Source organism: Panthera uncia, chromosome D2 (assembly GCF_023721935.1).
Source record: "Panthera uncia isolate 11264 chromosome D2, Puncia_PCG_1.0, whole genome shotgun sequence".
In the NCBI taxonomy this organism is placed as follows: Eukaryota; Metazoa; Chordata; class Mammalia; order Carnivora; family Felidae; genus Panthera; species Panthera uncia.
The window spans coordinates 73,137,246-73,157,435 of NC_064818.1; the positions used below are offsets into that span (position 1 = coordinate 73,137,246).

Genomic DNA, 20,190 nt, shown 5'->3' on the forward strand with positions numbered 1-20,190 from the left:
CTGGACCCTTATAGTCTAGTCTTAACAAAGGAGCCAGAGTGATCCTCCTAGAAAAGCGCTTGAGGCGACTCTTGTCAGTCAAAACCTTCGAAGAGACCTTCTAAATTCTAAACCTTCTGAATTCTTAGAAGAGAATCCAAAGTCCCCAGTTTATCCATTAGGCACTCTGGGCTCCCCTTGACCATTCTCCTCCTTCACCACTGCAGTCTCACAGCCCCTTCAATTCTTCATCCACTCTACGCCTACTCTTGCCTCAGGCCCTTTGCACTTGCCAAACCCTTTGCCTAGCACCCTCATTTTCTACATGTTTTATCTCACTTGATCCTCATCAAAACCCTGAGGTATGACAATTATTGCCCTCATTTTACAGATGAGAAAACGGACCTGGACATTGACTTTAAGGCCTTCCTGACGACCCCATCTAGAACATCTCAATTCTCTGCTCTAGCCCCCTACTCTACTTTATTTCCCTTTCAAACATTCTATGTATTTTTATTATATTTATTGGGTTTCCCTCTCTGGAATGTAACTGCATGAAGGAAGGGGGTTGTCTCTTTTTGTTCACCCTTATGCTTCCAAAACAGCACCCAGGATTTACTGATATAATGAATAGATGCTTCCATATCTCTCTTGCCCTAACTTGAGTTCCTTGGGTACAGAGCCAGCATCTTACTCATATTTGGGGGCCCTGAGCTAAATGCTCCATAAATGTTTGCTGATCTAATCAGAAGGAGACCTAGAGCCTCACAACATAAGCCGAACCAACAATTAATGGTGTTGAGCATGCAAATATTTTAAAATGTTTATTATGTACTTTACATTGAGCACTTCAGAAAAGAAAATAATTATAATGATTTCAAAATGCAATTACTGGATTCAATAAATATGCTTTATAATTACGCCCAATCAATATCTACAATATTTGTGGACACTATGTCAGCTAGCAAATAAGTAAAATAACTATTTTAATCTCAGGGAAGAGAAACACGCATGATCGCTTAAGTCATTTGTCACTGTGTTTTTTTAAAAACATGATTCACATTTGTTTCAAGTACATATACATCCACTGCAAGAGTTAAAGCAGACTACTGACATTAACACCTTCAAACTATGATCTTTGTTACCTGAAAAGAAAATTCAGTTTAGTACAAACAAATCCAAGAAGAAAATTTCAGGACCCTTGATCAGAAGCTTTGGGGGCTCGTTTGACTTCTCTGCTGCACAGAAAAGTTCGAGTAAGGCTGAGAAAGAAGAGTGTTTGCTCTTCCCATTGAAGACACAATTGAAGGAATAGGTGAACTAGCAAATTCTACAAACTAGCCACCAAGAGGTTACCAATAAAGGACGCTTTGTATGTGTGAGTACATTTAAAAAAGCCTTAGCCAATGTCACAAAAAGAAAACATTCAGAGTATTATTTATGAATGCAAACATAATTGGTTTTTCATCTTCTAGAAATCATCGTCTTTGAAATGCTAATAGTTGAGTCCAAATGTGGTTCTTTCTGATGGGAGAAGCTGCAGGTAGCAGGGGATGGATGACCTACTGATTTACCTTCTCAAAGTACTCTTTGGAAGCAGCTGGATGTGGCTTGATCTGAAAGTACGAAAACATTTAATCAGGTAACTGCCTTTAAGATAACAGTCTCAAAAGTGAGTTGAAAGCTCAGTTTTTAACCCAAAGTTCTTTTACTTTTTAAAGTGTGGTCTGTTTCCTCTAAAATGCATGGATGGACATTGTTTTAACAGCCTGCCTGATCCCTGATCCCACCCCAACCCCCACCCCTCAGCAGCCTCACCCATTTGCACACTATCTGCACCCTGGCACCAAGGGTGGGTTCTTTTGTGGGTGCTCCAGGCCAGCATCTCTTGAGGCAATGAGGACCTGGGATCCTTATGCTGGGACCTCATTGCTTTTGGAAAAGAAACCTACTGTAGGAGAATCCGGGGTCCAGTTTGCTGGGCAGACTTCTCCATGGGTTTCCACAAACTGGAATGCCTTCACCAAACGGAGGGTCTCTTCCACACTTCGGCCCACAGGGAGATCATTGACACTCAAATGCTTGATGACTCCATTGGGGTCAATTATGAAGAGACCTCTGCATGAGAATTTGTGCTCATTAGTACTTCGGTAGAATGTTCTAGAGAGAACTAGAAAGTCTAACTTCTACCCACTTTTGTCTTTAATTCTCATCAATAAAGCATTTCTTAAATTCAATCATATGCTTAAACATGGTGTTTTCATTGTTATATAAAAAGCTGATCATCTCCTATTGATGAGATGCCTTAACAAAGGTGTGACTGGACCAGGACAACACGGAAAGCAGGTAGTCACCTTTGCAAATGTGACTGGACTGTCACACAGTCTAAAAGTCATGGAGAGCAAAGACTTCTTTCACTTATTAGTGATATTTAGCAGGTGTTCTTTGAGCTGCCATATCAAACCTTGGCAAGAAACCATAGGCAAAAGGAAAAGACAGAGATGTATTTTATCTATATTCAGTAAATACTTATGAAATGAGTGAATTCTTGGGGAAATGGTGGAAAATCCCAGGGGAAATCTTTGCAGAAAGAATTTAATGGCCTTAAATAAGGCCTCAGGGCAGAAATCTAAAGGAAAAACCAAAGTCTATGTTCATCTTCTGTACAAGTGTTGGTGTTACTATGACATATGCAGATATGTTTAAACCACAGGTTTTAACAGCCCATCTTAAAAGGGTGTGGCATTCCAAGTGTTCACTGTTCAGGGAAGAAGCAAGTAAGAGAAAACAGCAAGGTAAAATGGTGCTTCTTCCTCCCTGGGCCCGGCTCTTGGGGGTCTGGGCTTTGAGGCTTTCAGCGGTCCTGGCGCATGCTCAAGAGAGAGGAGCCAAGCTGGAGTCCATGGTGCAGATGCAGAGCGAGGACGGAGCCCACAGACTCCAGAACGAAAGCCTCATCTTACGAACCAGACTCGGTTACCCTCCCTTGTCAATCCTAATGGTGAAACTAGCAGGGAAGTAACGGCAACACCAGCAAGACCCGACATGGAAGGGAGCCTGGGAGGAAAAAGCCAGCACTCCTTTTCTCCTTCCCTAGCCAACTTTGCCAAAGCCAGGCTTTAGTTTATTAAAGAAAGAGAGACTCTGCCTGGAGTAAAAAAGGCCCAAACTCCAAGGTGGAGAACTAAAATCCCAGGGAAAACCCAAAAGGAAAGTGGGCCAGAGAAGAGTGAGGTACCAAGACAGAGCAGGTGAGTAGGTTCCAACCAGCCCCAGCAAAACTGCTAGGTGCATCCCAGTGAGGTCCTCATCGGCTTCCTGGAGGTGAAGTTCTGCCCAACCCTCCTTCACTCAGTGGTCATCAAGATGCCATTCTAAGGCCTAAGTTCTTATTCTCTGCCCCGCCCCCACCCCCCTGCAGGAAGCCTGCATTCCTGCATATAGGACTGTTAGAGAAGGAAAGCTTCAACACTCAAAGGAATGAAGCTCTAACTACTGAAAGCACGAGGACAGAAATGACATTCTGGGACAAAGGTCTTCACAGCTACCAGAACCTGTGCTGTAAACTTTGGCTGCCTCCCCTTATTTAGCCCTCCCAACCAACCTGGGAGGTACATTTTCAGTTCAGTGAAAGGAAAAGTGGGACTCAGAGAGGTTACATTAACTTTCCCAAAGTCCTACAGCTGTTAAACAAATAGCTGGGTTAAAAAACAAAATTCAAACTCTGGTCTGACTCGGGCTTGAATAAGATCTCACCCACGCCAGCTTCCTGACTCCTATGGGCTGCTGGTCTCCCCCTCCCCAAACACGCCAGGAGTGCACCCCCTACCCCCCACCACGAAAGCAGCTCCCAGGTGGTTAGGGCAAGTGCAGCAGTGTGACCATCAACACTCAGGGTGCTGCAGGGGGCGGGTCTGTCACAGCCATTCTGAAAGCCTCTGCCAACCCTCGCAGCAGGCACTCACTGGCGCTACTAAAGCTAAGGTGAATGAAGGCTTTCTGGGCTTCAAAGCGCTTTACCGAGGTCTCTACAAATCCCCGAAGAAGTGAGATGATGCTAAACACGAAAAACAAAGTTTAAGTTCATAAGGAACAGGATCTTACCTTAGAGCAATACCAGGGCCTTCTAACAGCACGCCGTAGTCTCGGGACATCTGTTTAGTCAAATCTGACAAGAGTGCGATGTTCATGTGGCCCAAACCGCCATTCTAATAAAAATGCAAACGCGACGGGCTGTTACACTGTCTCAGCCAGGTAACATGATGTCTGAGGCCAACAAGAATGGCAGCAGGCAGCGGGACTGAGCACCGACAGCAGGCCGAGTGCTGCTCTAAGCTCTTTCTGTTAACTCACTTCCTCCTCCCAACCATCCTGGAGCAGATACCATGACAATCACCTTTTTACAGGTGAGGAAACTGGAGGCACACAAAGGTTAGGTAACTTGTTCCAGGTCACAGCTAGAAAGGGACAGAGGCAGGATTTAAACCCAGCTCATACTGTAAAACTTTCTTTTCCTAATTCTTGAAGTATTCTCTTACTTGAAGATTAATTTCTATAGCATAAAAATGGAAGAGTAATAAAGACTTTGAATAGTTTGGTATTGACAGGCTGGGAACACAGCTAGAAATTTTGATTCTCCCAAGCAACTTTTCAGGCAGGAACAATGATCATGCAAAAGAGTGAAATTATTAACCACCGTCCCACAAGCCAGGCCGGGTATGTGGGATGTATAAGGTACAGGTCAGAGAGGAGGCAGCCATGCCCAGCTGGGTCTGCCCCGCTCTGCTGAGACTGGTCTCTGTTACTGTTTGTACCCTGGAAAACACACGAGTGGTGGGCAGTAAATCCAGGCAATGTGGAGGGAGATATGGCGAGAGTTTAACAGAATTTGCCGGGAGTTTAGGACCTATGAACGCCTATTTCAGACTAATCATGCTCTAACAACTTCTAGGCTAGTCTTTCATGGGATCTTTCCAGTCTTTAGGAAGCTAACTGCAAACGTAGGGTAACTGAGGTCTGTACCTTCCGTGGTGTGTTTATCCAGGCAAGATGGGTGAAGTGGGAATCCACCGAAACTGCAACAACTTCACAGTTCACATCGTGAAACTCATTGGCTTTGTCGCTAAAAGCAACAATTTCGGTAGGACACACAAAGGTGCTAGAAAAAAAGGGAAGCAATTCCCATCAGAGAATTTAAAAACAAGGATTTAGAATTTAAACGATACGTAGTCTGAAGACTAGTTCCACTTGCTTATAGGTGAAAAAAGCAAAAATGGTTAACCACCCTCAATGGACTTCCCTTTCTATTGAAGAATCATATCACAAGGGATGCCTGGGTGGCTCAGTCAGTCAAGGAGCTGACTTTGGTTCAGGTTATGATGTCATGGTTCGTGAGTTCGAGCCCACATCAGGCTCTCTGCTGTCAGCACAGAGCCTGCTTCGGATCCTCTGTTGCCCTCTCTGCCTGCCCCTTACCTGCTTGCAAGCACGCGCTCACCCTCTCTCTCTCTCTCTCTCTCTCTCTCAAACATAAAAAAAAAAAATCATATCAAAAAATGGGGGTGGGCAGGGGAAAAGAGGCATAGTCTAAGAATAAAGAAAAAAATAAATAACTTTATTTATTTATTTATTTTTAATTTTTTTTTTTTTTAACCTTTATTTATTTTTGAGACAGAGAGAGACAGAGCATAAACGGGGGAGGGTCAGAGAGAGGGAGACACAGAATCCGAAACAGGCTCCAGGCTCTGAGCTATCAGCACAGAGCCTGACGCGGGGCTCGAACTCACGGGCTGCAAGATCATGACCTGAGCCGGAGTTGGACACTTAACCGACTGAGCCACCCAGGCGTGCCCAAAAATAAATAACTTTATGAGAAAACTCATTTTATTACTATCTTTACTTTTCTCATTTTCCTCCAGGCCAATGAAAGCTTCCTTGCAGACAGACTGGCTTACAGACACCACTGCTCTGGAGTACAGAAAACAGCTATATCAAAACCCAACCCCACTAAGAATGCCACCTCATCCTCTACAGGTATCAGATTAGCTGCAGCTGCAAGCTGTACTCAGCAAGGCCACTGGCGATAAATAACCCAAAGAACCCTTCCCTTGACCAGAAGAGCAACCAGAGATAGGAAATGTCAGGGGGAAGCAGAGACCTTTGCTGGCTCTCAGAATGACATCAAGCATCACAGAAATTATACTTACAAGTCCAAAGGATAGAAGAAAAGCACCAAATATTTCCCCTTAAAGTCATCAAGGCTTAGGTCTTTGAACTCTCCGTTGACAACGGCAGTGCCCTTAAAATAGGGTGCGTGCTGGGTGACGGCAGGAGCATGGTACGAAGAACCTGAAGGAAGCCCACACGCACGTACAGTTCATCATCTGCTTATTCACGCGCCTACTTGACTTTATTCAAATCTCTCACAGTAACTAATTAGTAGTATAAATTAAAAGGTTCAGTTCAGGGGCGCCTGGGTGGCTCAGTCGGTTAAGCGGCCGACTTCGGCTCAGGTCACGAGCTCGCGGTCTGTGAGTTCGAGCCCCGCGTCGGGCTCTGTGCTGAGGGCTCAGAGCCTGGAGCCTGTTTCGGATTCTGTGTCTCCCTCTCTCTGACCCTCCCCCATTCATGCTCTGTCTCTCTCTGTCTCAAAAATAAATAAACATTAAAAAATAAATAAATAAAAGGTTCAGTTCAACTGTACATCTTAGGTCATTTCCCCCCCACCTTCTGTAGTCTAGACTGTATACAAATTCAATTCAAAGTACTATGGGGACTAAAAAGCTGAAAAAGATGATGCCAGAGACGGTAGGGATGGCATTAAGACAGAACCGAGGAAGACATGAGCCCAGACGTGGATTCTAAATATGGGTTAGATTTTGTCAAGGCCACGTGGGACAGGGCAAACGGCATGGAGGAGGGAACTGGGCAAGTGTGGGGAACAGCCTGTGGCACAGTTTGATTAGAACAGAGAGAGCAGGAACACCTGGGTGGCTTAGTCGGTTAAGCGTCCGACTTTAGCTCAGGTCATGATCTCGTGGTTCGTGGGTTCGAGCCCCGCGTCGGGCTCTGTGCGGACAGCTCAGAGCCTGGAGCCTGTTTTGCATTCTGTCTCCCTCTCTCTGCCCCTCCCCGGTTCGTGTGTGCGTTCTCTCTCTTAAAAATAAAAAACATTAGGGGCGCCTGGGTGGCTCAGTCGGTTAAGCGTCCGACTTCAGCTCAGGTCGTGATCTCACGGTCCGTGAGTTTGAGCCCCGCGTCGGGCTCTGTGCTGACTGCTCAGAGCCTGGAGCCTGTTTCGGATTCTGTGTCTCCCTCTCTCTCTGACCCTCCCCCATTCATGCTCTGTCTCTCTCTGTCTCAAAAATAAATGTTAAAAAAAAAAAATTTAAAAATAAATAAATAAAAAACATTAAACAAACAAACAAAGAACAGAGAGAGCAGGTGTGTGGAAGGAAGTGTGAGAGACAAAGCAAGAATGACTGAAAGCCAGGCTGTGACAGCCCTGAAATATCAGGCTAGAGTTTGTTCTTAAAAAAAAAAAAAAAAAAAAAAAAGACAGAGTCCTCACTGGAGGTTTCACACAGGAGGTTGACACACAGGAGATGGAAGATGAGTCAACTCTTCTTGGGAGGGTTAGTCTGGCAGGGGAGGGTAAGGGGAGCAGGAGGAAGGGAGACTGATGGTAGGAGGGCGTTGCAGTTATCTAAATGAGAGGTATGGACAGGAGGGGTGTGCCTGAGAGGACAGGAAGGAAGGAAAGGGTACGAGACATGTGTCAGAACTAGAGAGGACTTGCTTCCACTGGCAACTTGCCACAAAGTGTCAAAATACCCAGGCTTCAGAAACGGTGGGGGCCGCTGGAGTGGGTCTGGGACAGGGGACAAGGAAAGTTTTATATGTGGGGCGTCAAATTACTAGAAATTTTTTCTAAAGCTCCAGGGTAGTAAAATTAGCAAAGGCTTTGCTGAAGTATATTTCTCAAGCGATTACATGTTGCACGTGCTTTTTACAAGGTGGGACAAATTTATGATTTTTTTTTCAACATTTTTTATTTATTTTTGGGACAGAGAGAGACCGAGCATGAACGGGGGAGGGTCAGAGAGAGAGGGAGACACAGAATCGGAAACAGGCTCCAGGCTCCGAGCCATCAGCCCAGAGCCCGACGCGGGGCTCGAACTCACGGACCGCGAGATCGTGACCTGGCTGAAGTCGGACGCTTAACCGACTGCGCCACCCAGGCGCCCCAAGGTGGGACAAATTTAAAGGAGGTATTTTCAAATACCGCTCATCTGAGGCTCATCTTCGCAAAACCCACATTCTAGAAAATGGGAGTGTAAATCTCAAGAAATAGCCTTGTTTTACTCAGGTCCTGGAGGAGTCCATGCTCTCATGTGGCCAGCTAGAACCAGCACACAGGTCTGAATCCAAAAGCCTTGGTTCCGACAGGCTGTTGGCCACTTCTGGTTACCTCACATCCCCTCATACACAGCGAGGCCCAGAGGTATCTGAGTACCACCTCCCTCCCTCCATGCTCCTCAACACAGAGGATTTAAACCTCTGATGACCAAAATGGTAATGTGACACAAGGGCTGTCTGCCTCAGCAATTCTCAATTTTTTTTTTTTTTTAATTTTTTTTTTTTTAACATTTATTTATTTTGAGACAGAGAGAGACAGAGCATGAACGGGGGAGGGGCAGAGAGAGAGGGAGACACAGAACCGGAAGCAGGCTCCAGGATCTGAGCCATCAGCCCAGAGCCCGACGCGGGGCTCGAACTCACGGACCGCGAGATCGTGACCTGGCTGAAGTCGGACGCTTAACCGACTGAGCCACCCAGGCGCCCCAGCAATTCTCAATTTTGACTGGACATCACAATTACCCGGAGAGCTTTTAAAATATACTGATAAGGGGATTAAAAGGTAGGAACTTCCAGTTACAAATGGACAGACAGGGGTGGAGTGCCATGCACAGCACAGTGAAGACAGTTAATAATACCGTAACAACTTTGTACGGTGACAGCCCGTAGCTAGGTTTATCATGGTGATCACCACCTAATGTATATAAATCTTGAATCGCTACGTTGTACACCTGAAACTAATAATATTGTCATATCAACTGCTTTTCCATTAAAAAAAAAATGATGTCCCAGTCTCACACCTCAGGGATTGACTTAATTTGTCTGTAGTGGGACTGGGGCAGTGGTATGTCTTCAAAATCTTCCCGGGGCGCCTGGGTAGCTCAGTCAGTAAAGCATCTGACTCCGGCTCAGGTCGTGATCTCACAGTCCGTGAGTTCGAGCCCCGCATTGAGCTCTGTGCTGACAGCTCAGAGCCTGGAGCCTGCTTCAGATTCTGTGTCTCCCTCTCTCTGACCCTCCCCCGTTCGCTCTCTTTCTCTGTCTCAAAAATAAATTAAAAAAAAAAAAATCTTCCCAAGTGAGGGTTCAGACATAGACAGGGTTCAGAACCCTTGTCCTGAGATGAGGATTCCTGTTTTCATTCTAGGGTCAACCCAAGGCATTAACACTTACTGCTGCTAAAAGCCAATTTTGCTTGAGCAGAACCAGACCACAATACGTTTGTCAAGCATGTTCTTCGGGAAGCAGCAGGTCGAAGGGCTGCAGAGGCAGAGATACCCCAAGGAATAGCACTCACATGTCGGGCAACCTGGAAAGAGAAACACTTTATATTAGGAAGTAGCCCCAGAACGGTAGCTGAAGGCTGGCCCTGCTGAAAGGGCATCAGGCCATTGGTGGGCTCAGCTATCCTTGATCCTGTGAATCAAATATCAAACCTAAAACTCTAAGAGCATAGATTGAATCTCCATGTTCTTTTTTTTTTTTTTTTTAATTTCGAGAGAGAGCGAGAATGAACAGGGGAGGGGCAGAGAGAGAGAGAGAGAGAGGGAGGGAGAGAGAAAATCCCAAGCAGGCTCCACACCATCACGGCAGAGCCCAATGTGGGGCTGGAACTCACAATTTGTGAGATCACGACCTGAGTTAAAACCAAGAGTCGGACACTTAACCAACTGAGCCACCCAGGCACCCTTGAATCTTCATGTTCCTAACATTCTCTTCTGCCTCCTTCTCCTTCAAGACTGCAAGAGGAGAATGGGGAGATGTTGGTAAAAGGGTACATGGTTGCAGTTATGCAAAGTGAATAAGTCTAGAGATCTAATGTAGAGGGGTATGATGACTATACTTAATAATACTATATTGAACCCTGGGAATTTGCTAAGAGAATAGATTTCAGGCACACTCATCACACACAAAAAAGGGAATTATGTGAAGGGATATGTTAGTTTGACGGTCGTAATCATTTCATTATGTATATCGAATCATCACGTTGTACATCTTATACAGATATAACTTTTATTTTAAAAGTATATAAATAATTTGTTTAAAATCTTGCAAGGCAGAGGGGAATTATAAGACCGTAAAGATGCCATGCTCTTAAGAACAACACAGAGGATCCAAAAACCAAGAGGACTTGGCCATGCTCTGTGTATTTAAGCCCTTTACCAGCATGATCTGCTAAGCAATTTCTACCACGTCAAGGTTTTCCCAGAAAAGACAAGGCCTCACAGATAAGCAAACAAGCAGAGCAAAGTTCAGCCTCCGGCAAAGTGTGTACAGGGCTCAAGGCAATTGTGTGCTCAACTACAGTGTCTAGCATGACTCAGGAAGAAGGAGCCTGCGTTGAACCCCGCCAGGAGAAAGGGGAGGGTGGGTACCAAGAGGGAATTAGGCTTTGCCTGAGAAGCGTGGGGACAGACCTGGGGTGGGAGAAGGGAAGTGCCTTTTGCACTTTAGCACTTGGTACTTTACCACTTTGGTTTCCATCCAGCATCTAGTGGATGCTCACAGCAACGCCCTGATGTAGGCCATCACTCTTTCTATCTTAAGGTAAGGGAGGGTAGCAAACTGAGGTTCGGAAAGTCAGTCCAAGGTCACAGAGTAGGCTACAGAACAGGGAACAGAGCCCAGGTCGCCTGCCTCCGGGACCAGGTGCTCAGGTGGAAAAAGGCCTGGGGACCCGCGACTCCTGGGTGAGGAGGGATTAGAAGAGGGGACAGCTAGGAGGAGGCGGGGGGCGGGGGGAGGATGATTCTGCGCAGGCACATTCCCTAGAGGAGAGGCCTCTGGGGTCCGTTACCCGCTGGTGCCCTCCAAGAAGGGCGAAAGGCCCCCAGACGGCAGAGAGCAGGATCCTGCTTGGGAACTACGATCTCGGTGCCACTGCAGTGTCTCCGCGCCTGTCCCCTGTCTGCAGCCACTCACCGAGGCCCGGAGAAACCTTCCCACCGCGGCCGCCATCTCCAGTGCGCGCGGGACTCGCGAAGCCGACTGGGAAGCGGAGGAGGCGGGGCATGTGGGGGCGGGACCTCGGCGGCGGGGCGGGGCCTGGGCCGGAGCGGGGGCGGAGAGAAGTCCTCGTGGCCTTTCGATTCCTCGCCTCAACTTACCTTCTGCTTCCCCGCGTTAACTTACGTGTTGGGCGCCTCAGCCCTAGTTATGAGAAGATTCCCGTTGTGGCTTCTGAGTAGCCGAATGTTGGGGAAAGCAACACTTGGTCTCTAATTGTCGCCCCAATCCAAAAAGGACTAATCCAGGTGGGGAACTAGATATTTAGTTTCATATTTCTACGGATTTTTGTTGTTAACCTGTGTGGATGACTGTTTCTACCGGTTCTGCAAAAGGTTCTCATATCTGTTTAGGCATCAAGTAGAGCCTTCTGACTTCTGCATGAAATGAAGTAATTTCAATGCGATTTTTGTCCATTAATAAGCCAAGCTGGTCAGACACATCAAGTTTTTGGTATTTGAAGACCTTTGTAATGGTGTATGGACTTCATTTTGGCCTCTCTTCCGCAAATTAGAATTGGAACAAATTTAAAATTTGTCTTCTGTCGATTAGTAAAGCCAAGTGCTCAGTGGTGAGCCTGGTACTCTGAAGTAAGCTCATCAAATGCAGATAAAAATCACACGGAGGCCTTCTGGTAAATAAATGCACACTCTAAGTGGGTATTTTCCAAACAGGAGTCATTCCACTACCAACTTCGTTTCTGGAAGCTGCATATCATCTGCATATTGTTTACTATTTTCTTTAAGTTGACTCACTTTTGAAAAAATTAAGTGAATTATTATTATTATTATTATTATTATTATTTTAAGTAGGCTTCACGCCCAGCACAGAGCCCAACACAGGGCTTGACAGTGTGATCAGGACCTGAGCTGAGGTCCCGAGTCAGACGCTTAACCAGCTGAGCCACCCAGCCACCCCTTAAATGAATTTGTTTGAAAGAAAATACTAAATAACTAAAATGAGAAACCTTTCATTGCTTGCGATAAGTAGAAAGTAATTAAAACAAATACATGAAAACAAAATGTTATTAAGTATCAAGTAGATACAGTTGCCTGCTGAGAGTCCGAGACTTTTTATAAAAACAGACAGAGAGGTAGCTAGCAACCTCACATGGGATTCTCTTTATGTAATCAGAAGGACTGAAAGAGCATTAAACGGGCAATAATTTTCTCACTTTGGAGCCTGATGTTATTTGTTTTGCTCCTCACATAGATCCTTTTATGCAACACTAGTATGGCGATGGGTACTAGCCCCATGCTTTGGAAAGGATTATCTTAGAAGCAAGAGATGAGAATCAAAAATGGTCTGACCATTTTGGAAAATTCTGTGTCCGTATTAGTAAAGCTGAATATATGACTCAAATAATTTCAGTCCTAGGCATATGCCCAAAAGATGTGTGAGCATCAGTTTATGAAAACAGGCTAGAATGTTCACAGCAACACTATTATATGGCACAGAGCTAAAACTACTCACGTGCCCATCACCCACAGAACGGATAAGTAGATTGCGATATTATTAATACCGTACAACAACGAGAATGAATGTACCGCAATGACATGCAACAGAGTGCCAGAGTCTCACAAACGTAATACTGAGTGAAAGAAGCCAGATGTAAAAGCATTGATAATCTGTGGTGCCCTTTACATGAAGTTCAAAAACAGGAAAACCTAACGTATAGCATTTGAAGTCAGAATGGTGGTACCTTGAGAAAGAGAGAATTGGGGGCGGGTAATGAGAAGACAAGAATGGGGTGTGAATAATATATTGTGTGTTGACCCAGCTTAAAGTTAATAGTTGTATTTACTTTGTGAGCGTTCATGAAGCTGTACACTTGGGCACTTTTAAATGTTATACTCCAATTGAATATATATATATTATATATATTAAAAAATATATATAACTATAATATAAGCAAATATATATATGCTTATATATATTTGTAGCCCCTTGCTTTATATATATAAATTTATATATATAAGTTTATATACATATAAATTTATATATATAAGTTTATATATAAACATATATATAAATTTATATATATATAAATATAAAGCAAGGGGCTACACATTTCTCAACAATTTCCCCTTATTTTTAAAAAATGTTTATTTATTTATTTTGAGAGAGAGATAGAGTGAGCAGGGGAGGGGCAGAGAGAGAGGGAGAGAGAATCCCAAGCAAGCTCTGCACTGTCAGCACAGAGCCCAATGTGGGGCTCGAACTCACGAACCATGAGATCATGACCTGAGCCGAAACCGAGTCGGACACTTAACTGACTGAGCCACCCAGGCACCCCAAGTATTTCCCCTTAGTACCTGCCTTCTTTTTAATTGCTGCTCATAATGTGTTTATGAACAGATGTTTGAAAAGGAAAGGGGGTCAAACTATTGGAACTCAAAATCATACTGTAGTCTTTAGGAATATTATTAATCCATACAAAGGAATGAAGGATTGATACCTACTGTAAGAGGGATGAGCTCAAAAAAAGCATTATGCTGAGTAAAAGAAGCCGGACCCCAAAGGCCAGATGTATGATTCCTTTCATATGAAATATGTAAAACAAGTAAATCCATAGAAACTGAAAGCAAATTGGCAATTGCCAAGTGCTGGGAGGAGGAGGAGGCAAGGGGACTGACTGCTTAATGGTACAGGGTTTTCTTTTGGGGTGACGGAAATGTTTTGGAACTACATAGAAGTGGTGATTGCACAATGTAGTGAATGTTCTCAATATCATTGGACTGTACACTTTAAAGTGGTTAATTCTATGTCATGTGAATTTTACGTCACTTTATCTGAGTTTTTCTTAGGTATGTATTTATTTATTTAGAGTGTGACCTTGCGAGTTGGGGAGGGGGGCAGAGAGAGAGAGAGAATCCCAAGCAGGCTCTGCACTGTCAGCACAGAGCCTGACATGGGGCTCGAACCCACAAACTGTGAGACCACGACCTGAGCCGAAGTCAGACAGAAACTTAACAGACTGAGCCACGCAGGCACCCCTACCCCAATTTTAAAAAAAGAAGAAGAAATAGAAACTAACAACAAATACAAAAATGATGCTGTGGTCTAGCCCTGTGATTTTGTAGACACTGTAAAAACAGGCTCCATAGCTCAAGGGTTAGAGCACTGGTCTTGTAGACACAAAAACAGACTTTTAGAGATGGAGAGACCTTCCCAAAGTCACGCAGCTGCTTGGAAGGAGAGGACCAGAACCCAGAACATCTTCACACCTGGCCAGCCAGTATGTGAGCTGGCAAAGGTGAGGGGGAGGAGGCAAAGAAAAGGCAAGGGGTCGCATTCTCTTTCCATGTTCCTTAGACCCATAGTCCTTTACTGTCCACCTCTCTTTTTCTCCAGCATTTGCAAGGGCACCTCTCTCTCCTATTTTATGCACATCTAAGTTTCCACACATAGGCAGTTTGGTTCATAACTAAACTTCACTGTGATGAACCACAAAGCACAGCGGAGTTCCCTCATGATTAGGCTTATTCATCTTGGTTTCAGTTTTAAAATTTTGAAGTTTTAGTTAGTCCTGTCTGTTTGGGTGGGGCCTGTTTACGCTTAAAGATATCATTACCTTCTGTCCATTTCACCCATCCTCCTCCCCCTGCCATTCATCTGAGTGTGGTTCCTGCATTCTCCCTGCCCCAAGCCCGTTTTAGCGTTTGGAATAATGCATTTCCTTTCCTACTTAGGTCCCAGGTAGAGCCTTCTGTGTCAGATGACTGCATCAATTAGCCATGTGATTTTAGGGCGCCTGCATGGCTCAGTTGGTTAAGCGTCCGACGGGTCAGGTCATGATCTCACGGTTCGTCGGTTCGAGCCCCGAGTTGGGCTCTGTGCTGACAGCTGGGAGCCTGCAGCCTGCTTCGGATTGTGTTTTCCTTTCTCTCTGCCCCTTCCCAGTTCACACACACTCTCTCTCTCTCAAAATTAAACATTAAAAAAAAAAAAAAAAAAAAAACCACCAAATCCAAGATCCATCATACTAAGGGGCATGACAGGAATAATGGTTCAGAATGTACAGCTGGGGTTCAGACACCAGTTCTGGCATTTAGTGCTTAACTCTCTTGTAGAAGTTACTTAACTCCCTGAATGTTCTTCCATCTGTAAAATGGGAGTGATATTAATATCTCCCCCAAGGATTGTTGTGAGAAATAAGTGAGTTAAATTTTAAAGCACTTAGCACAGTCATCAGGTACAGAGTGAGCACTAGAAGCGTTTGTTACATTAAATAAAAGGAATCCAGGCAAAGTGCTGTGGGAGTTTAGAGAAAGAGAGCTCAAGAAGGGTCTCACAGAGGAAACAAGTGTTATTAGAATAGATAGATTCTGTCCTTGAGGGTGGAATGGGAGAAGATGAAGGGAAAGATGGCACATAGGGGCACCTGGGTGGCTCAGTCACTAAACATCTGACTTTGGCTCAGGTCATGATCTCACGGTTGGTGAGTTCAAGTCCTACGTCGGGTGAGCTCAAGCCCGGCTTCAGGTGAGCCCCGCTGCTCTCTCTCTCTCTCTCTCTATCTCTCTGCCCCTCCTGGTATTCTCTCTCTCTGACCCCTCACTTGTGCTCTCTCTCTCTCAAAAAAAAAAAAAAAAAGAAAGAAGAAGAAGGAGAAAAAGATGGCATAGAGAATTGGTGACCTTTGTCTCCTTGTTTTTCTATCAGTGTCAGCCAACATTTATTGAGAACTTATAGGGCCAAGATCTGGCTGAAAACAGTAGCTTCTATGGTCTTCACACAACCTGTGAGATTGGTACTGTTTTTAATTCACCATCCCCATTTCATTAGGTGAGGATACTGAAGCTTAGAGAGGTTTAGTAATTTGCCCAAATTCTCACAAGTGGAAAGGGAAGGAGCCAGGATTTTTGGAGCCAGTCCCCAAAAGCGGACTGCAGAAACCCTTCTTAACCTGATGTTGTCTTCCCTTCTGCCATATTTGTTGAAGCATAAGGTGCTTAATAGGGCTTAATAGGAAATATTTGTAAAAAAGGTGGTCTGAATCTGAACCTGGGGGAGTATTGGCCATCTGTCCTTTGGTGAAATGTCCCCAAATACTGTTCCTGAACCTGACAGGGATGCTTTCCTTTATGTGTTCTGTACTCTCTGTTCTTTCGTCTGAGCAATTCTTGTTGATTCTACCCCTGCAATTGATGTTCACCAGTGTGGGGAACTGCCTGGTATTACCCACTCTATTCTCAGCCTTTTCTTTTCTGTTTGTTTTTTTTTTTTTCTCAGCCTTTTTTTTTTTTTTCTTTTCTAGGTTCTTCTGCTCCTGTCTTCCTGCAGAGCTTGTGAGAGAAAGGCATCCACTTAGATGTGACAACCAAAAATATCTACCAAATATCCCCTGGGGGACAAAATCATCCCCATTTGAAAACCCACTGCGCTAATGGTTAATGGTTAATGCCACAGGCTCTAGAGCCACCAGGACTTGGGATCAAATTCTTCTTTTGTCATTTGTGGTCTTAGAGGGCGGGGTGTGTGTCTGGGGCATCAAGCATCCTTTGTGGCTTAACTTTTCTACACCTCAGTTTCTGCATCTGTAAAATGAGAGCAGTCACCAAAATCGACCTTAAATCATTAGCTGTGCAGAGAGAGAGAGACAGTGCAGGTAAAATGCTTAGGGGAGTACTTGGCACGGAGTAGGGTTAAATAAATATCAGTTACTGTTTTGCCCACCAGCAGACCTGCAGCATTTTCAAACAGCAGGCACACACTTTGAATACATTTTGTTTTTCTCAAAGTAATGAAGTTCCTCTCCCTTCTCTCATTCAGGAATGAAGAACGAGGCTTTTGCACAAGCTCTGATCTCCAAATGCCTCAAATTAGGCTCTTCTGGATGTGAGAGGGACATGAAGTCAAGGAAAGGAAGGAGTGAAGTAACATACCAGCTCACTGCAGCTCAGCGTTCTCTGCCTAACACAGTCCCTGCCCCTGGACTAGGCTGTTACTCAAGAAACCTAGAGTTTTTTATTTTTCCTTTTAACACTAACTCTGAGGAATAAGGGTGACCATCATGGTAAGGCACTTATCAGACCCCCGTCTACCTGAGATGAGTTTTAGCTCTGATTAGAAAGAAATAGTGACCATATCTAGGCTTGATGCAGATTTCTGTTTCTTACCTGTTGGGTATCCAATAGCTTGGTAGAAGTTTGAAAGAAATTCTCTTTGTCAGATGGAAGGCATTAATTTCTACTGTATTAACTTGTGTCTACATTTTGTGTGTGTGCGTGTGCGTGTGTGTGCGTGTGTGTGTGTATCTAAATTTGTTATGGTTTTAATACATGGTTTAACTTTCACCTTGTGAAAGTATTGCCTTATAGGTGTCTTTTTGCCTTTTTCCTCAATATAAATCAAGCCAGGACATTTTGTAATTTTTATCTCCATAAATCTCAATCATTCCAAAGTCACTCTTCACACTGGCATTTTAAGCATGCTCAACAAAGCATCACTGTTTCCCTCAACACCAAGCAGAGGCCCGATTTTCAAGTCCTTTGGCCATAGGAGAGGAAGTCTCACTGCTTATCACTTCTTTTCCAAACAGGAAGCTGAGGCAGCTGCCTGTGGTTAACGAGCTTTCCTCAAGTTACACAGGGATTCATTGGCTCGGGGACCATTAGAACCAAGAACCCTTCAGTAAACATGCTGGGTCTCCTGGTCTGCTGATCTCTGACTAAAGCCTGATTTCTCTTATCCTAAAGGGAATGAAATACCCGAGACTCTCAGGCCCAGAGGCCCAGAAGGAATTTTGTGCAAGAGCCTTCCAATGGTCTGTTCAGAACTACAAAGCGAATGGCCTTCAGCTCATCCCAGGCTGCAGCCAGAGACTTCCCCTAAAACAGGAAGCAGAGTCCTCCAGTCGTTCATTCCATGCAAATGTAACCGTGACTGGTGTTTAATCACCATATGGGCACTGTTCTGCCAAGCCTTCCCTGCCCACCTCCCCCGTCCATCTTCCAGGTACCTAGAAAGCATTGTGCACATGCCTTTCTGGTTCTCCTTATTCCTGTCATATTATAGCGGAATTTTCTGTTGCCTTGTGTGGGTCTTAACCATACTGCAAACTTCTTGGGGATAGAGTTCCTGTCTTACTCGTCTTTAAGGTCCTAATGGCTGGGCTAGTGCCTGGCTCATAGCAACTGCTCAAAAAAAAGTTTGTCAAATGAATGAATAAGCAGTGGCCGACATGGTGGCCAAAACGTTCCTTCCACACTCGTCCTGGAAAAAACATCTTTTTTATTCAGCTTTCTCTCACTGTCACAACAAGGACACAAATTGTTCTGCTAAAGGAAAAAGACAAACTGACCTTGTGCACATTACCAAAAGAGTAGAAAATAACTAAATTCCTCCCTTCTGAGTTTGGGAGAAGAATTTTTGGACCTTTTTGAGAGAAAGGCAAATGAAAAGATATATGCTATTTTTTATGATGATTAGGAAAATACCTCCCTGGAACCACAAGTCACATTCTGCGAGTTGGGGCCACAATTAGAGACGGTCAACATTACTCTGGGTTTTGCTTAGTTCTTCCTCTTTCTTTTTTTTTTTTTTTTAATTAAATTTTTTTTTTTTAACGTTTAGTTATTTTTGAGACAGAGAGAGACAGAGCATGAACGGGGGAGGGTCAGAGAGAGGGAGACACAGAATCTGGAACAGGCTCCAGGCTCTGAGCTGTCAGCACAGAGCCCGACGCGGGGCTCGAACTCATGAACCACGAGATCATGACCTGAGCCGAAGCCAGACGCTTAACTGACTCAGCCACCCAGCCACCCAGCCACCCCAGTTCTTCCTCTTTCTATGGCAAAAAGCATTCTTTTTTTTTCCTCTCTCCTTTTTTCATTGACGAGGAGCCCCAAATTCAACTCTCTCCTGGGTTCAGGGGAGGTGAAGTCTCAAAGCAGAGACATACCTCCTAGCAAAGCCTTCTCCTTTGAGTCTTATCCCCTGGCAATCCCTTCATTGCCTTACTACTCCAGGTTGTCCTCTGTATGGCAGGCAGCAGAGTGATGGAAGGAGTCACTTGTCCGCAGTTTAAACCCCGTGGGTTATTTCACCTTTCAGAGTCTGAGGGTCCCCATCTAAGAACACCCATCTCCCAGGAAGCTGCAGTAAGGGGGGTGCCTGCACCCAGCAGGCCTGTGATTAGTTCCTGTTTGCTCGTCCTATGCAGGTTCCTCCTCTGCCCAGCCCCTGGCACATCGTTGCTCTCTTCTGAACCTCTCCCCTGCTTATCTTTGTTGCCTATCCTTAACCTATCCCCCACCCCCAACTTTTTAAAAACAGATTTTATTTTCTAGAGAAGTTTTAGGTTCACCGCAAAATTGAATGAACTTTCAGGGAGTACTCATCGATTCCCTCACCCCACACCCACACAGCCTACCGCCACCGACAGCCCACACCAGGGTGGTACATTGGTTACAGGACAAGAGCCTGCAAGGATAGGTCATCACCAAAGGCATCACCTGCACGGATAGGTCATGGGATAGGTCTCATTACACTGAGACTCATTCTTGGTGTTGTACGTCCTATGGGTCTGGACGAGTATGTAAGGATACATTTCCATTAACGTGGAACAATTTTACTTCTCTAAACATCCTCTGTGCTCCCTCAATTCTTCCCTTCTTCCACCCTAACCCCTGGCCACCCATCCCCTTTTTATTTTTTATTTATTAATTTAAATTTTTATTTATTTATTTTGAGAGAGAGAGAGAGAGAGGGCACACGAGCAAGGGAGGGGCAGAGAGAGAGAGAATCCCAAGCAGGCTCCACACTGTCAGTATGTGGAGCCCTACATGGGGTTCGAACTCATGAACCATGAGATCATGACCTGGGCTGAAACCAAGAGTGAGG

General features: G+C 44.8%; 1 protein-coding gene across 1 annotated transcript; it reads right to left on the reverse strand.

The window, feature by feature from the left end:
- Positions 1 to 772: 772 nt before the first annotated feature.
- On the reverse strand, positions 773 to 11,332 carry PRDX3 (peroxiredoxin 3). The gene is made up of 7 exons (XM_049646562.1): positions 11,260 to 11,332; positions 9,511 to 9,646; positions 6,186 to 6,327; positions 5,002 to 5,137; positions 4,084 to 4,187; positions 1,932 to 2,097; positions 773 to 1,595 (listed from the first exon to the last, which is right to left on the reverse strand). The coding sequence occupies exons 1-7, from the start codon at positions 11,293 to 11,295 to the stop codon at positions 1,542 to 1,544; spliced, it is 774 nt and encodes a 257-aa protein (XP_049502519.1). The 5' UTR covers positions 11,296 to 11,332; the 3' UTR covers positions 773 to 1,541.
- Between the last annotated feature and the right edge of the window lie 8,858 nt (positions 11,333 to 20,190).

Bases quoted from the DNA above. Each gene is read 5' to 3' on its own strand.
- PRDX3 (XM_049646562.1), bottom strand. From the start codon at position 11,295: ATGGCGGCCGCGGTGGGAAGGTTTCTCCGGGCCTCG. The intron at 2,098-4,083 runs GTAAGATCCTGT...ATTCTCATGCAG, and splicing joins GGCCCTGGTATTGCTCTAAG to AGGTCTCTTCATAATTGACC. The intron at 1,596-1,931 runs GTAGGTTTCTTT...TCGTACTTTCAG, and splicing joins GGACCCCGGATTCTCCTACA to ATCAAGCCACATCCAGCTGC.